At 41.2% G+C, this 14,890-nt stretch overlaps 1 protein-coding gene across 4 annotated transcripts in view; it reads left to right on the top strand.

Annotated features, from left to right (window-relative positions):
- The first annotated feature begins 2,185 nt into the window (after positions 1–2,185).
- The window catches only part of plekhg4b (pleckstrin homology domain containing, family G (with RhoGef domain) member 4B), a 38,086-nt gene continuing 25,381 nt past the window's right edge, over positions 2,186–14,890 (top strand). For 2 of the 4 annotated variants that reach the window (XM_026184849.1, XM_026184848.1), the window contains exon 1: positions 3,304–3,441. In XM_026184849.1, coding sequence (XP_026040634.1) covers positions 3,319–3,441 — 123 coding nt within the window. In that variant the 5' untranslated portion in view covers positions 3,304–3,318. Of the gene's footprint in view, positions 2,209–3,303; positions 3,442–14,252; positions 14,526–14,890 lie in introns of those variants that run through there. The other 2 variants (XM_026184851.1, XM_026184850.1) reach the window with 2 other exon arrangements.

Raw genomic sequence — 14,890 nt, 5'->3', positions numbered from 1 at the left:
AAATTATTGGAAATACTTTAGTAATTTGATTAATTGAAGTAATTTAGTCAAGGAAAAAATCAATGTCCTATATTGTGTGTGGGTTTTGTGTTAAGTATCACAAGAATATTGAAGCGTGGCTTTAAAAAACAGCATACAAGTCACCCAGTCCATTAGATGTCATAAAAGTCTTAACTATATACGGGCATTATATTTATTAAGATCCTTCACAATGTAAACTGAAATAAGTTAACTAGATGTTCATACGGGGCTCCTTATTTTATTAAGTATCTGTGCTCTAATGATGCACATTCCCCCAACCATGCCTTCATGATCAAACTGTTACTAGCCCATTACCCCACTAATAACCTGGGGCTTTCAAGCTGCATACTAATCTGTTTTTAATCAATCTGCCAGCCACTAGGTGGCAATAATTCGTCATATACAAGTGATATGGTACACCTTGCTACCAGCGGGTTAGACCCCTTTTTGCCTTCAGAAAACTCGTGGCATAGACTCAACAAGGTGCTTGAAACATTCCTTCGAGATTTTGGTCCACAGTGACAGGTAGCATCACACGGTTGCAGCTGATTTGTCAGCTGCTGATACCTGATGCAAATCATCCACTCAATCACATCCCAAAGGACTGAGATCCGGTGACTGTACAGATCATTTAAGTAATCATTGTATGATCATCTGATGACTGGCTAACTAAATGGTCTTACCTCGTGGTGCATTTAGCAGCTGTTTTGAAATCTTTGAGCTCAAACTGCTTTCAGTCCCTCTGCACTGATGACATTGGTTTTAGCAACCAGTTTTTTGTAAGTTCAAGAAAGGAAATTTTAGGCTAATATTATCAGAAACGGAGACGTTAGCTTGCTTGTTATAAAACAAAACTTCAAAATCAAATCAGAACAAGCTGCTTATGTGTACAAACCTTTTTGTGTCCTGGTTTTAAATTTGTGGCCAGGGCATCCATAGACAACTGATACTTAGCTAAACTAAGCAACAAAATGAACAGGGCAGTTGCTGACATTAATCCCACTACACTGAAATTTGCTGGAATTCCACTAGAGGGCGCTCTGGAGATAACCCTCAGTGAACAGGAGTTTGCTCATTGGCTCTGTGATAGACTGCAAGCTGGTCCACTGTCAGCAAGGCCACACAAAAGCCTGACTATTATTTTAATTCTTTCTGGTATAAATATCAATTAAACGTCAGAAATCAAAGCTAAAAAATACCAGCGTCTTTTAGTATTTATTAGAAGCTAACACTGTCATTCTGCTTATCCTGATTGGTCAGTTCAGGATTCATGGCTCTCACTCAGTGGTGAACCGAAACTACAACACATGTTCGGAGAGTATTTAGACAAAACAAAACTTAAGAGTGTTTCACAAAACAATTTTTTTTCTTTCTTTCTTTCTTTTTTTTTTTTTTTGCCACTAATGAAGGTTGACTGTAAGTGCTCCTGTGTGGCTGCTGCTTCTTGAAGCAAAAGGGTGTCTCTGGGAGTCCCTAATACTTCCACGGCTACAGCTCCATGAGGCCCTGCAGAGCGTCCCACATGAAATATGGAGTTCTGAGATTTCCTCTCCTCTTAAAGACTTTTGGATGGTTTGTCACTCAAGTCAGGCTAGGACATAGAGCATGTCATTTACTAACTAAAAGGTCAGTGGTTCAATCCCTGGCTTTTTGAAGTGGGCAAGATATTGAACCCCAAATTGGCCCTGTGTGTATGTAAAAAGCTTAATGGTGTAAAAGTGCTGCATGAATGTGTGATAAGGTATGGAAGCTTGTTTCTGTTACCAAGTTTGTTTATTTATTTAGTTAAAAATATTTTGGATAGAATATCAAAATTTCTACTTAATCAGAGATTGAAACAAACTTATCTCTTCCTGTCAGTTATTTATTTATTTGTTTGTTTGTTTGTTTGTTTTCGGTGGTAGAAAAGCTTCCATATTAAACTGTGAACATTTGTGCACATGACATTATTATTATTATTATTATTATTATATTGCATTATTAAAAACACTGTATTAAGTTCTTTGAATGCACAGTAAGAGTAAAATACTAAACAATAAATGGAAAATATTTTAAAAGACAAAAAGAAAAAGGAAACAGTTTTTGCCCTCCATATTGAACCTGCTGAACTTCAAACAGATGGTGACATCTGATTCAAATAAAGAAGAAATATCAGAGCCTCGTGTATTCAACATGCACCTGTTTCAGGTATTTACGGAGGTCTGGTTGTTACTTTTGCTTCTCACGTGGTTGCTGCAAACGAATCTGCCATTTAAGTTGGCACTGGAAAAGTGCAAAATAGCATCATTGTTCTCACTTTCTTTTCCACTTTTGCTTTAATCCAACGATTGTTTAATGTATTGTGCATAAAAATGTTGGCATAATAGTTTCTTTGTGCAGCTTTTTAATTGCCAGCCTGGGCTCAGAGAAAGCTGCGTTCCCTTCTCCCTCCGTCAGGGATTTAGAGAAGGACCGAATCCGAGCTCAGGCTGAGACAAACAATGGCAGCTATGAAAGGCGAGGGGAGGGTCGCCCTAATGCAAATATCTACTTTGTACGCCTTGGAGAAGCGGGCAGCTCTAAACACTGACAACTACCAACTTCCATCCAAAGTTAGAGTTCAGTAGGCGCTGGGCCGTAAAAACGCTTCAGGGTTTTTGTTGTTGTTTTTTGGTATATTAAACGCACAAAGCTGCCGATAAAGTTCTTACATGGAGGTTTGGTCGATTCGGCAACAAATGGGAAACTTTGTCGGCGTGACCCGCTGGAGAGGAGACGATTTCTGGAGACAGGGCGCCACAGCATCACTGAAATGCCCCAAATGCACCTGCTGACGGACGAAATACGGAGGTAGGAAGTGTCCCCTTTCAACAAGTGCAGTATGACTAAATGCGGGAAAAGACCTCTTAAACACTTTAATCTGCCTTTTCGTGCATCAGCATTCCTTTGCATTGCTCACAACTACTTTCCATTTCTATTTACGAAGTTTCCGAGGCAAACTTTTTTGGGTGTTCTGCAGCTTTTTTTCTCCCAATATACAACACTTTTGTTTGACCCACCTTTTTTTTCTGTGCGGCTTATTTAGTGCTGCTAAGCCTGTCTCAGGAAAACGTGATTATCCTCAAACCATCCATACGCTGGCTTTCATTCAAGACATGCATGAGAAAGGCTTTGCAGCACAATAGATCAGTGGGAGCCTGGCCCGTCTGCTTGTATAGACGTGGGGCAAGGGGAATTTCACTTGAATGTGGATATTGTTGGGTGTCCAGCAGCATTTTTGACATTAACATTTTTGAGAAATATAAAATTCCCACGTGTATGAGGGTCACTCTGGGTCACAGGAGCCATGGTAAATGTCTGGTACCATGTTACACCGTGAGCCCTGGATCGTATCTGGGGCCTGATTTTGCATCATCTTGCAGGGTGCAGTTTTCGCCAGAGGTGAGCAAAAAGTAATGGAGTGAACTGCTACTGTAAAATCCCAGCACATCCCCCAGAGAGACATCAAAGCGGACTCAACATGAGGCCTTTATCTGAACAATTGTTCCATTCTATCCTGCACCCCAACCCGGACAACCCCCCCACACCCCCTATTCCAAATTTCCACTTGATTAAGCCCTAAGCTGAGCACAGTTGAATCTGGAGGGAAAATGGTTCACTAATTCTGACTCTAAAGTCTGATACAAAGAGAAAAATTGTTCTCTCTGCTCTAAATTCAGCCAGGTTTAAAAAGTTGGCAGGATAATTTTCTTTTCTTTTCAGGCTGGGCTAAAAACTGTGCTGATAAATGCAGACAGATCACACCATGTGTTTGTTAATTATTATATCCATCTTAGGATGTTCAAATCTGTTGCCCAACACTGTTTAAGGCATTTGCAACCATATAATGCAGGTTGCATCTGACTGTGGATGGCATAAATGCATTTCCTGTGGAATAAAGGTTGAGACACAAAATTAGCATAATTTTTTAAATGTTTAAGTTGCACTTAATCCGACTGTAAGTGTAACAATGAAAAGTGGTCCCGCAATAGATGAACAATTGTGCTGCTGACTTGTTTTCAGGGACTCGTGTGAAAGTTAGTTCCACCAGAGTTCATGACCACAAAAAGCTATGGTAACTCATATGTCAGTGTCCCATTTTGCTTTTCTCTATGTTGCAAATAAGACAGTACAGCTTCAGTTCTTGATTTCTCACGTTGGGTTTTCCAGTATTTGCAAGCAATTATCTCTTTTGGTGAGAATAAGCAGAAACAGCCTCCAGGCCACTGTACACATTCTCTCGCTGGTGGTGAGGTTGCCAGGCAATGCGGGCCGCTGGATCAACGCTGCTTAGATGGCTCTTTCACTCTTGGAAGCTCCTCTCTCAATCTTTTTCTGTCTGGACACCCCCCACCTCTCCACTCAGTTTGTCTTTCCTTTTTTGCATACTAATAGATGAAGCAAAGGCTCATTATAAACCACTGGGCTGTCAAATGAATTATCAATAATATATCCCTTTGGTTTGGTTTATTAAAACAGAGAGTTTGTATGTAAGTATTACTGCTTGCTGCATTCACTGTTTTTACAGTGAAGAGAAGTCCACACTTCATATTTAAAATTCTAATGTGCTTTTTATTTACTGTACTATAGATAAGTAGGTCTTTCTCTGTGTGTTCGTATTCCACTAGAGGAGGGCAGTGCACAAAACTGTAAACTCGACAGCAGAGTGGTAAATCTGCTTTAACTGTTTCGTTCTAGCCTGTAAAATGTTAGTGAAACGTCTCCGAGGGCTTCAAGTGATTTTGCCTCAAACATCTTTCAAAAGCCACAAACTTCCAGGAGTCTATCGCCACCGTATCTGTAAACAGGAAGGAACCGTTATACTGACAGCAACTCACAAACAGACTGAGTGAGCCCTGAGTTTATGTAAGACAGGCGCTCTCAATTGCAAAAGGGGAAAAATGCAACAAAAACAAAACAAACATCCTTTTAATGAGCATGAAAGTTACAGTTTGTTTGTTTTTTTTACCTTTTTTTCCATTATTTTGTAGTAAATAATTCCAAAACAGCTAATTATTGTTGTCTAAATGACAGTAGTCCTATATATTTGCCCAGAATACTATTGCCCTACATATTTTATGTACCAATCAGCATGGAGTTTACTTACAGCCTAATCTGTATATTAATCTGTATAGTAGAATAATATCCGGTTAAATGCACCAAAAAATAAATAAACGAGGCAATTAATTTAGAGAGTGCAACAGAATTTGATATTTCTACTTTATTTGCTTTTACATTTGTTTACCTTTTATTCTAAATTATCATCCATGTATTATATAGTATTTTACTCCTACTGTGCATTCAAAGCATTTTGCACTACAAACCAGTTTTTAATAATGTAATATAATTATAATAATGACATGTGTGCAAACCAGATACAGGATGTTCAGATGGGTTTCAGAAAGTATGAAACCTGACATTGTCCTTGAGGAGTTCCTCAATGACAAAGCTCCTCTTCCTGATAAGTCGTATCCTCAAGAGATGAGTATAATTAGAGCTATGGAAACAGGAAACACCTCTCCCTCCCTATCATTCTCTCTCCCCCCGTCAGTACCCCCTTGTCCCTCTCCTTGTCTTCCTCTCTCTTCCTCTGTCTCATTCTCTCGTTTCTTATGTGCATTTACTTGTACAAATTATCAGGTGTACAGTCAACATTCAGTGTATCCATAATGAGTCTTGTGATGGTTATCACTGTGTCTTACATCTTTTGAATTACTGGAAATGAGGCTGTGGCTTCTGTCTTAATTATTTTCTGCCTAAAAACCAATTAACGAGCTGCAGAGTCTGACTTTGGCTGGCCTTCGTCCAGGTTTGTTTTAAAGACTCACACTTGTTTTCATTTTCAAAGGACAGATGTTTTAATGATGTTACTGAAATATTCCCATGACTGACTAAAAAATGCCCATTTATTTTAACCATCTGCCAAAAATCCCAGACGTGTTTAAATTGCAGTGATATGAAACTAGGAAGGAAGTTGTCACCACCCAGCGGCAAATGACGGACTATTTCTGGTTGTTATTTACTTGTCATGCTGTGGGAAACATAACAAATATGAGAAGTAAGTAGACATTTTTATTGTAGTCATATGCTGTCACATACCAAGTGGTAGTTCATAGACTGTGAGTATATGACCAAAAAGTTGTAAAAAATAGCATATTAACACATATATATATATATATATATATATATATATATATATATATATATATATATATATATTCATTCAATGGGGATGGAGATGCTCTGTCCCCACTGCTGTTCTGCATAGGCCTGAACCCCCTCAGTGAGATCATTAACAAGACTGGCTACGGATACCGACTACGGAACGGAGCAGTTGTCAGCCACCTCCTGTACATGGATGACATCAAGCTGTATGCCAAGAGTGAACGAGACATCGATTCACTGATCCACACTACCAGGCTATACAGCAATGACATTGGAATGTCATTCGGACTGGAGAAGTGTAGTTGGATAGTAACAAAGAGAGGGAAGTTAGTCAGAACTGAGGGGATTGAACTACCAGAAGGCAACATTGCAGACATAGAGGACAGTTACAAGTACCTGGGGATCCCGCAGGCGAATGGGAACCATGAAGAGGCTGCTAGAAAAGCTGCAACCACCAAGTACCTGCAGAGGGTCAGGCAAGTCCTGAGGAGTCAGCTGAATGGTAAGAACAAGATCCGGGCCATCAACACGTACGCCCTGCCCGTGATCAGGTACCCTGCTGGGGTAATAGGCTGGCCAAAGGAGGAGATAGAAGCCACTGACATAAAGACAAGAAAGCTCCTTACCATGCATGGAGGGTTTCACCCCAAGTCCAGCACCCTGAGGCTGTACACTAAGCGGAAGGAAGGGGGCCGGGGACTGGTGAGTGTCAGCACCACAGTCCAGGATGAGACAACGAACATCCAAGAATACATTGGGAAGATGGCCCCAACTGACCGAGTGCTCAGTGAATACCTCAGGCAGCAGAAAACCCAAGAAAGAGGAGGGAGACGAGGAACCATCATGGAAGGACAGGCCCCTGCACGGTATGTACCACCGGCAGATAGAGGAGGTGGCTGATATCCAGAAATCCTACCAGTGGCTGGACAAAGCTGGACTGAAAGACAGCACAGAGGCACTAATCATGGCAGCACAAGAACAAGCTCTGAGTACAAGATCCATAGAGGCTGGGGTCTATCACACCAGGCAAGACCCCAGGTGCAGGCTGTGTAAAGATGCCCCAGAGACAATCCAGCACATAACAGCAGGGTGCAAGATGCTAGCAGGCAAGGCATACATGGAACGCCATAACCAAGTGGCCGGCATAGTGTACAGGAACATCTGTGCCGAGTATAACCTGGAAGTCCCGAGGTCAAAATGGGAGATGCCCCCAAGGGTGGTGGAGAATGACCGAGCTAAGATCCTGTGGGACTTCCAGATACAGACGGACAAAATGGTGGTGGCTAACCAACCGGACATAGTGGTGGTAGACAAACAGAAGAAGACGGCCGTAGTGATCGATGTAGCGGTTCCGAATGACAGCAATATCAGGAAGAAGGAACACGAGAAGCTGGAGAAATACCAAGGGCTCAGAGAAGAGCTCGAGAGGATGTGGAGGGTGAAGGTAATGGTGGTCCCCGTGGTAATCGGAGCACTAGGTGCGGTGACTCCCAAGCTAGGCGAGTGGCTCCAGCAGATCCCGGGAACAACATCGGAGATCTCTGTCCAGAAGAGCGCAGTCCTGGGAACAGCTAAGATACTGCGCAGGACCCTCAAGCTCCCAGGCCTCTGGTAGAGGACCCGAGCTTGAAGGATAAACCGCCCGCAGGGGCGTGCTGGGTGTTTTTTATATATATATATATATATATATATATATATATAGATAGATAGATAGATAGATAGATAGATATACATATATAAAGAAGTCAATAAATATGTTAATATGCTATTACGCATACATAATAATATTAAAATACCAGTGATGGAGTATTATTTTCAGTAGATTATGTAAGTGCCTCATTTCTTTGACAATTTCCAGACATTTCTGCCATGATCCTGGTGACACAGTTTATATGTTAGGCCTCGTTGATAACAAAAAGAAATGCAAAAACAAACATACAGGGAAAAAGTACATTTAGGGAAATAGATAAATAGATATAAAGATGTAAATTCTAATTCAAAACATGGGAAATTTATATAGAAGGTTTTCCTGTATAGACGGTTTCATTATTGTTTTGAAGGAGTGTTAGCGACACATTAAGAAAAAAAACTTGTTCATTTTGAGAATTAAGTCAAAATGTTGTCATTTCAAGTCAATCTACTGCCACGGTTGCTAGAGACAACGCTTTATTTATTTAGTAATTTACTTTGGCAGTTTTGGGCCTCCATACAGATGGACTGGACTCCTAGTGATTTAGTTGTGGCGAATATTTTTCACTCCCTATTTGCAGGTTTTCTAAGGGAAGTGGTAGCACAGCCTCTAATTTCTGCGTCTTCCTCCAAAGATTAAAGACTCTGTGGAGACCAGGTGTAGAGTTCAGACCAAAGATTAGACATTCGTCATACTTGCCTTCTTCTAAGAGCACATAAACTATCTTGACGTATATCTTGCACTACACAAAGGGTACATATAAAGGGTATAGATTCAGTTTACAGAGTAAAGAAGCTACTTTTGAGACTGCATTAGCTCTTAACCCAGTTCCATCAGCCTAGCCTCTCGCTCAGGCTAGGCAGCACTTTTTATTGAATCAGGGGAGTGGCTTCCACCTTTTTCCTTCCTGGTGTGGAATGCACACCTGGAGGTGTTTGCTGAGTGGCTCAAGTAATCCATATAACAATGCAGGATGACATCTGTTGCCATCAAAAGGACTGGAGGCAGTTTGCACTCTGGCTGCATTATCTCTTTAGATCAGCAGGTCGGCAGTGCTGTTGATCTCTTCATTGGGACATTCACCTTTAACCCTTTATTTTAAACACTTTAGATTAGAGGTTTCCCGGGGTTTACATATGATCAGAGCCTTTTAAGTGGGTGAGAGATGTGACAAAAGGAGTGTCTGATTTAAGGAAACATACACAATAATATCACAAAAACAAAAATTAAAAGTATGGCATGAAAGACGGGCATCGGAAAGCACAGGTAGAGTATACTTATCTAGACGTTGTTAACATGCCAGACCAGTTCCTGTGCGTTCCCCTCACAGTGTACACACAGGAGGGAGATGGGTGCAGATAAAATGAATGGGTTACGCCCCGCTGAGGAATTGGGATGCCTGGGAGAGGGGGGGGGGGGTGGTGGGGGGTGGAGCTGGGAAACACTCTGCCTGGCTAATCTTAATATTGTGATTCTCGTCAGCCAACAAAACCGTGCATTTGATGTAACATGTCAGGTTCCTCTGGGACTTGGGGGCTGGTCCTCACCTCTGGTTAGACAGCCAGCTGCCAGCTCCTCAGAGTCCACAGAGCCAGAAACACCCACATGTGTTGTTGGACTTTAAGGGCAGAGAGCAAAAGAAGGTAAGTCCTGGTTTTTGTGGTGGATTTTTAGCATTAGGATTCAGTCTTGGGTTTACGAGTATATTTGTGTTTGTAAGTATTGACTGCTGTCCAATCTCTAAGGCATAGGATGCAATTTCTTCAAAAGACAAGTTAAATAAGTTAAAGTTTGTCATTGTTATTCGTCAACCAGTATTTTAGATAGAGGACAGGCAGTTAATGGTGATTAATTCTATATTTAATGTTTCATATTAAATCTTTTTGACTGTATGTACTGTTTAAACTCTTGTAGCATTGTATACGCTACAATAGTTTAAACAGTACATTGACAAATAAAGAATCTCAATCTTAATGTCAAGTTGTTGAGGGAAGTCTTTGTTTTTTTGGTCTACCAGACTAACAAGTAGCTGTGATTTAACAACAGGGATTACTTTATGTACCATTATTGCTTGCCGTACTGTATTTATTGTCCTCGGTACATTCAGTCTGGCTTAGTCTGTCTGCCTTGGCTCCTTGATGGTTTGAATTGTGGGAGCTGCTGCTGTAACTCGACCTTGCCTCCTCCAGCCACCTGTGCTCGCATGCTCAGGGAAAACACTGGCTTTTGTGTTGGAGTGAGACGTCTGCACAGCAGGGGGCTAAGGTACATTAGGGGGCTATGACAGGTGGCATACTCTCTTAATGTTTACTCTCTGTAAAGAGCACGAATATGGTGGGGATGTCAGCGCAACAGCTGCACCACACTGCCTTAAAGGTGGCGGTAAATCTTGATCCTAACTACGACATCAGCGGAATACAGCATTTATACAGGAGGTCTGAGGTTTTTAATGGGCATTTAAGATGCATGCTGACTTTGGTCTCGGTCTACATGCACTCTGGCATGGCAGAGGAAGCTGGGGGATGGCCTGGCAGTGTGACTGTTTGTGTAGCTATGTGCATTTGTATACAGAGGTAGTCAATCTGAAATGTCCAGCAGCCCAGTTGAGTCTATCTGCGAGAAGGGGAACGATTCAGGTCAGAGTTCCCGGGAACTGGAACAGTTTGAGAAAGGAGCGAAGGGGGCAATAGCTCAGGGTCTGTGAGGCTGGATGGTGATGTGATGTGAGTTCTCAAGGTTGTGTGAGGCGGACAGACGGAGAGTGATGACTCATTCACTTTGTCCTCTACATTTCCTGAATTCAAAAGCAGATCTGTAAGTATGAAACTTAATACAAAATGCTGTTGTGTTTCTGGATTGTTTTTGTGTAACGCTGAGACTTTTGCTGCAAGCAAGGGCTTTGGGCTAACAGTAACACACTAAGGCTGAGGCTGCAAAGACCAATCGATCAGCCAGTTGACTGGAAGGAGCTGATACGAACGTCGACTTTATAATAAAAATGTTCAGTTATGACAGAAGATTTACTGCTTTTCTTAAATAATCTTAAATTGTTGTGGAATGAATAAACAAGATATTAGCAGATATCAAATCACTGCTATTTGGCATTTTGAGAAGTTTAATAAACTCTGAGCTGTTTCAAAGATCTGCATTATTTTAAACTGATGCTGTGCGTTATGCTGTTGTAAAGATGTGTTGCCACAGTTGTTGCCGTCCTGACTTTATGAGGATGGAAAAAGGGTGAAGTTTTAAGATTTCATGACAGCTGTTGGTGGCCTGTGTGGTTTTGGTATGAAGTGAGGTAGGATCAAGGTGTCACATTCCACAGTTTGGTGTGTGTGTGTGTGTGTGTCTCTGTGTGTGCGATTTCATTACAATGACCGCTCGTCTATCAGCAACAGGGCATGCACTTGAGTTACTTTTGACTTTTGCCTTATGTCGAGCGTTTGCGTGTGCACTTTGCCTGTGTGTGTTTATGCTCATCTAATGCAGAGCCATGAAAATATTTCAATCTTTATCCAAACATCTTCTGCGTTCACCCTCCCCTTAAATCTGTCTTCTGTTTTCATCTTTTCAAAAACTGTAAGATATGATGATGAAAAATGATGAAACTCCAGCTCTTGTGTCATCTTACTAATTTGCTCCCTTGATAGGTTTATCTGATTGCGTACCAACCCCTGGGACTGACCATATCTGCCTTTTCAGATCACATAAATGTAGTTTACCAGAAGCCTGCGTAAATAAGGCTATTTTAAAACCTGATGGTTGCCCACGGAAAAACAACAGGAAAAGTTTTATTTATGTAGTTGTGCAAACATGCACTACTGACTCGAACTTAACTGCTATCTTGATGTGAATCAAAACACTGTACATACAGGGAAATAGAGCTCACAGATGGATGTGCTGTTGTCTTTAGAATAAGGTCATCAGCACTGTGGAATAAATCACCCTGCATGTAAATATACATTTTGGCTGTAGAGTGCATTTTATTTATTGTTTATAGCAGTGCAGCAGGGCTGCATTGATGTCTCTTTTTGTGGCCACAGATGAGACATTTGTCCACAATCCCAAAAAGGATATGTATGAATGCAGAATGTAGACAGATGAAGTCTTCTCTATCGCATAATAAAAGACCTATAAAACTGTATGTATAAAAGCTAGATTCCAGGTCTCAAAAATGAAGCGAATGGAAAGGTGCATTAAACATGTATTATTCTCAAGGTCCAGCAGGGGGAGACTCTCAAAAAGGGCTGCAAAAAGACATCCTATTGCGCTGAAGTCTATGAAAAAGGATGCTATGTTTCCCTTTATTTATGGCCTCAGTACACAGTTTCATGACAAATTTATAGTGTCACTCACTATTTTCAAATCTTAATGAGCACAACCTGATATTCATTTCCCTTTTTTCTTAGACGTAACCACGTATCCAAATCAGCATCCTGAGCTCGGGGGCTGGAGCTTATTCCAGCTCATTTTTGTAAACAGTATCCCTATGTAGAGTAAAAATACGACAAAGCAGGATGAGGTGCGTGTAGTAGAAATACTACTAAAGTGTCTGTATGCAGCCTGTTTTATATTGTGTGAATCCCTGTATTTGTACACCATGAAAATTCTGATCTGCTGGAGCCATAAAAAGATTAGAGCTGCTGATTACTCCACTGCCAGTTTTATAAAAAGAAATTAAACCAAATTTAATGTCACTCAGTGCTGAAAATCTAATAAACATGTTTTAGAGACACAAACACAGTGGACACCTGCCAAGGCAGCTCTGAATTAACTTGAATTTACTACTTTCGTAGCTAAACAATGTTTCCTTTTTGTAAACATGTAGTGTGTATGTATGTATATGTGTGTGTGTGTGTATATATATATATATATATATATATATATATGTGTGTGTTAGAGATGGACCGATACGTAATACGTAATATCGGATCGGTCCATCTCTAACACAGTTATATATATATATATAACTTGACCTACTTTGTTGCCTATGTGAAGCAACTTTAACTCAATGGGATAACTATGAATTAAAAAGAAGGAAAACGACAAAAGTGGAGAGACATAAAAGAAGAAAATCTGTACTCTGACCTACTGAAACCAGCCCAGTGGAAAGGCAAGGCAGCAGAAATTATAGGTTAAGTCCAAGCACACACACGAGTAGGAGAGAGAGGAGTGTGTATTTGCAGAGTGCATATGTGAGGTATGTCTTCTTCTGCTTACACAGAAGATTATACAGTAGCTATAAGACTAAGACTAAATGTAGACCGAGTGCATAACAGTATCTGCTCTCTTTGTTTCATTTCCCAGAAATGCGCTACACCAAAGTATAAATGTCTCGTAGTATCAGTGTCAACATGAGAGTAACCATGTGTGTGTGTTTGAATGTGCCCACACTGATGTGTCTTTTTGTGCCTCTCAGGTCATTGTGATGTCTGCCTTTAATGACATCTGATGAGACTCCAGCGCCTCTCTCTCTAAAAATAAAGCAAACTCAATTACCCGTCGTCACTACCTTCCCTGTTTGCACAGACTGACCTAATGTGATCTTTTTCACACAGAGTGTGTATTCTTACAGAGCATGTCGTTCCTCCGAACAAGGACTTCCTGTGTTTAGGAAAAAATGGGAAGGAGCTACCATTCACAGCTAGCAAACATATCATTTTGTTGCATTCTTCCTGTAAAAATATGCTCACCTCTGATGCTTGTGTGTCAAAGAGAGGGATATTTTGCAGTGCTTGTCACAATTCCTCATCAGGTAAAACCTATTTTAATAATTCAAAACATTTTTAGAGTCATTATAAAGAAGTTATATCTGGCTTCTGTAGCGGGAGGATGTCTCCATATGTCATTGGTTTGTGAGTCAGTTAAAGGATAGGGCAGTCCCCTGACAATATTTAAGAGGAATGCCATTGTAATGAGTGACCTGAGCCAACCAATCCTATGCTGATGTCTTCCTTTCTTTTTTCTTTTGAAAAGCAGCAGAATAAGCTGAAACCCTAGTCCATTTGTATTGTCAGGACAAAGAGAGACCATTGTGGGCAAGAGGGGTAGAGGGGAGCTGGTGGAGGTAGGGGTGTAGAGGGTCAGGGAGGGCAGAGAGGAGTTAGTCAACGTCTGATGCCTGCTGGGTGGAGTGCTGGGGCTCACGGCAGTCGGGGTGTGCGGGTCAGGTAGTGTGTACGTGTCTTTTTTCTTTTTTTCCCCGTCTTTTTTTTTTATGAATGATGAGCTTGAAGTTGCAGGAGTGTGCATTTGTCCAGCTGGATGGAGCTTCATTAGAAAAGCAAGCAGCAGGGCGGGGGAGGTTATGTTGGAGGAAGGGAGGGTGAGTGACGGGGAAGCCCGCGCACTGCCTCTCTCACGCTCTGAAGTTTAGTCTACTCCAGCTACAGACACCACAGCATAGAGAAAAGGAGAGAGACAGGGGAGAGAAATGGTGCCGGACCCACTGATACCACAGCAATGACTTATTACACTCACAGTGTGGATTACAAAAGTCTTTCACCTGGAGTTTGGAGACACGTGATTTATTGAATTTTGGAATTGTTTCTCTGGTGGCTAAATGCTTCCTTTGGGCAAAATGCACTCCAGAGCAAAATCACGGAGCTGTGACAACTACCTGTGTATAAAGGTACGAGCTTGAAATGTGTTTAATTACAGGATTTCGGTGACTCTCTGGAAGTTTTTGCACATGCTTGAACTTTGTTTTGCCTTTTTTTTTCAGCCACTTTATTGCGTGTGTGTTTCTGTATTATGGCGGTAGATGTTTTTGATGTCACTGTTCAGAGATGGCTGATATTTTGACTTGTCGCTGTGTAGTCAAAACACAGCAGGAAGCTTTTCATGCATGCATTGTGTTAGAAGAAAAGGGAGGACGACACGAACGATGATCGGGATTATGTTATTGCTCGATATGCACATATATCCAGCGGCTCATTTCTCCTTTAAGGGAATATAACATGGACTTGTTTGTTTGTAGCGCTCTGTTCACTTTAA

Source organism: Astatotilapia calliptera, chromosome 11 (assembly GCF_900246225.1).
Source record: "Astatotilapia calliptera chromosome 11, fAstCal1.2, whole genome shotgun sequence".
NCBI lineage: Eukaryota > Metazoa > Chordata > Actinopteri > Cichliformes > Cichlidae > Astatotilapia > Astatotilapia calliptera.
Note: the sequence above shows the minus strand (reverse complement) of the source record. Positions and strands in the feature narration are given on the sequence as shown.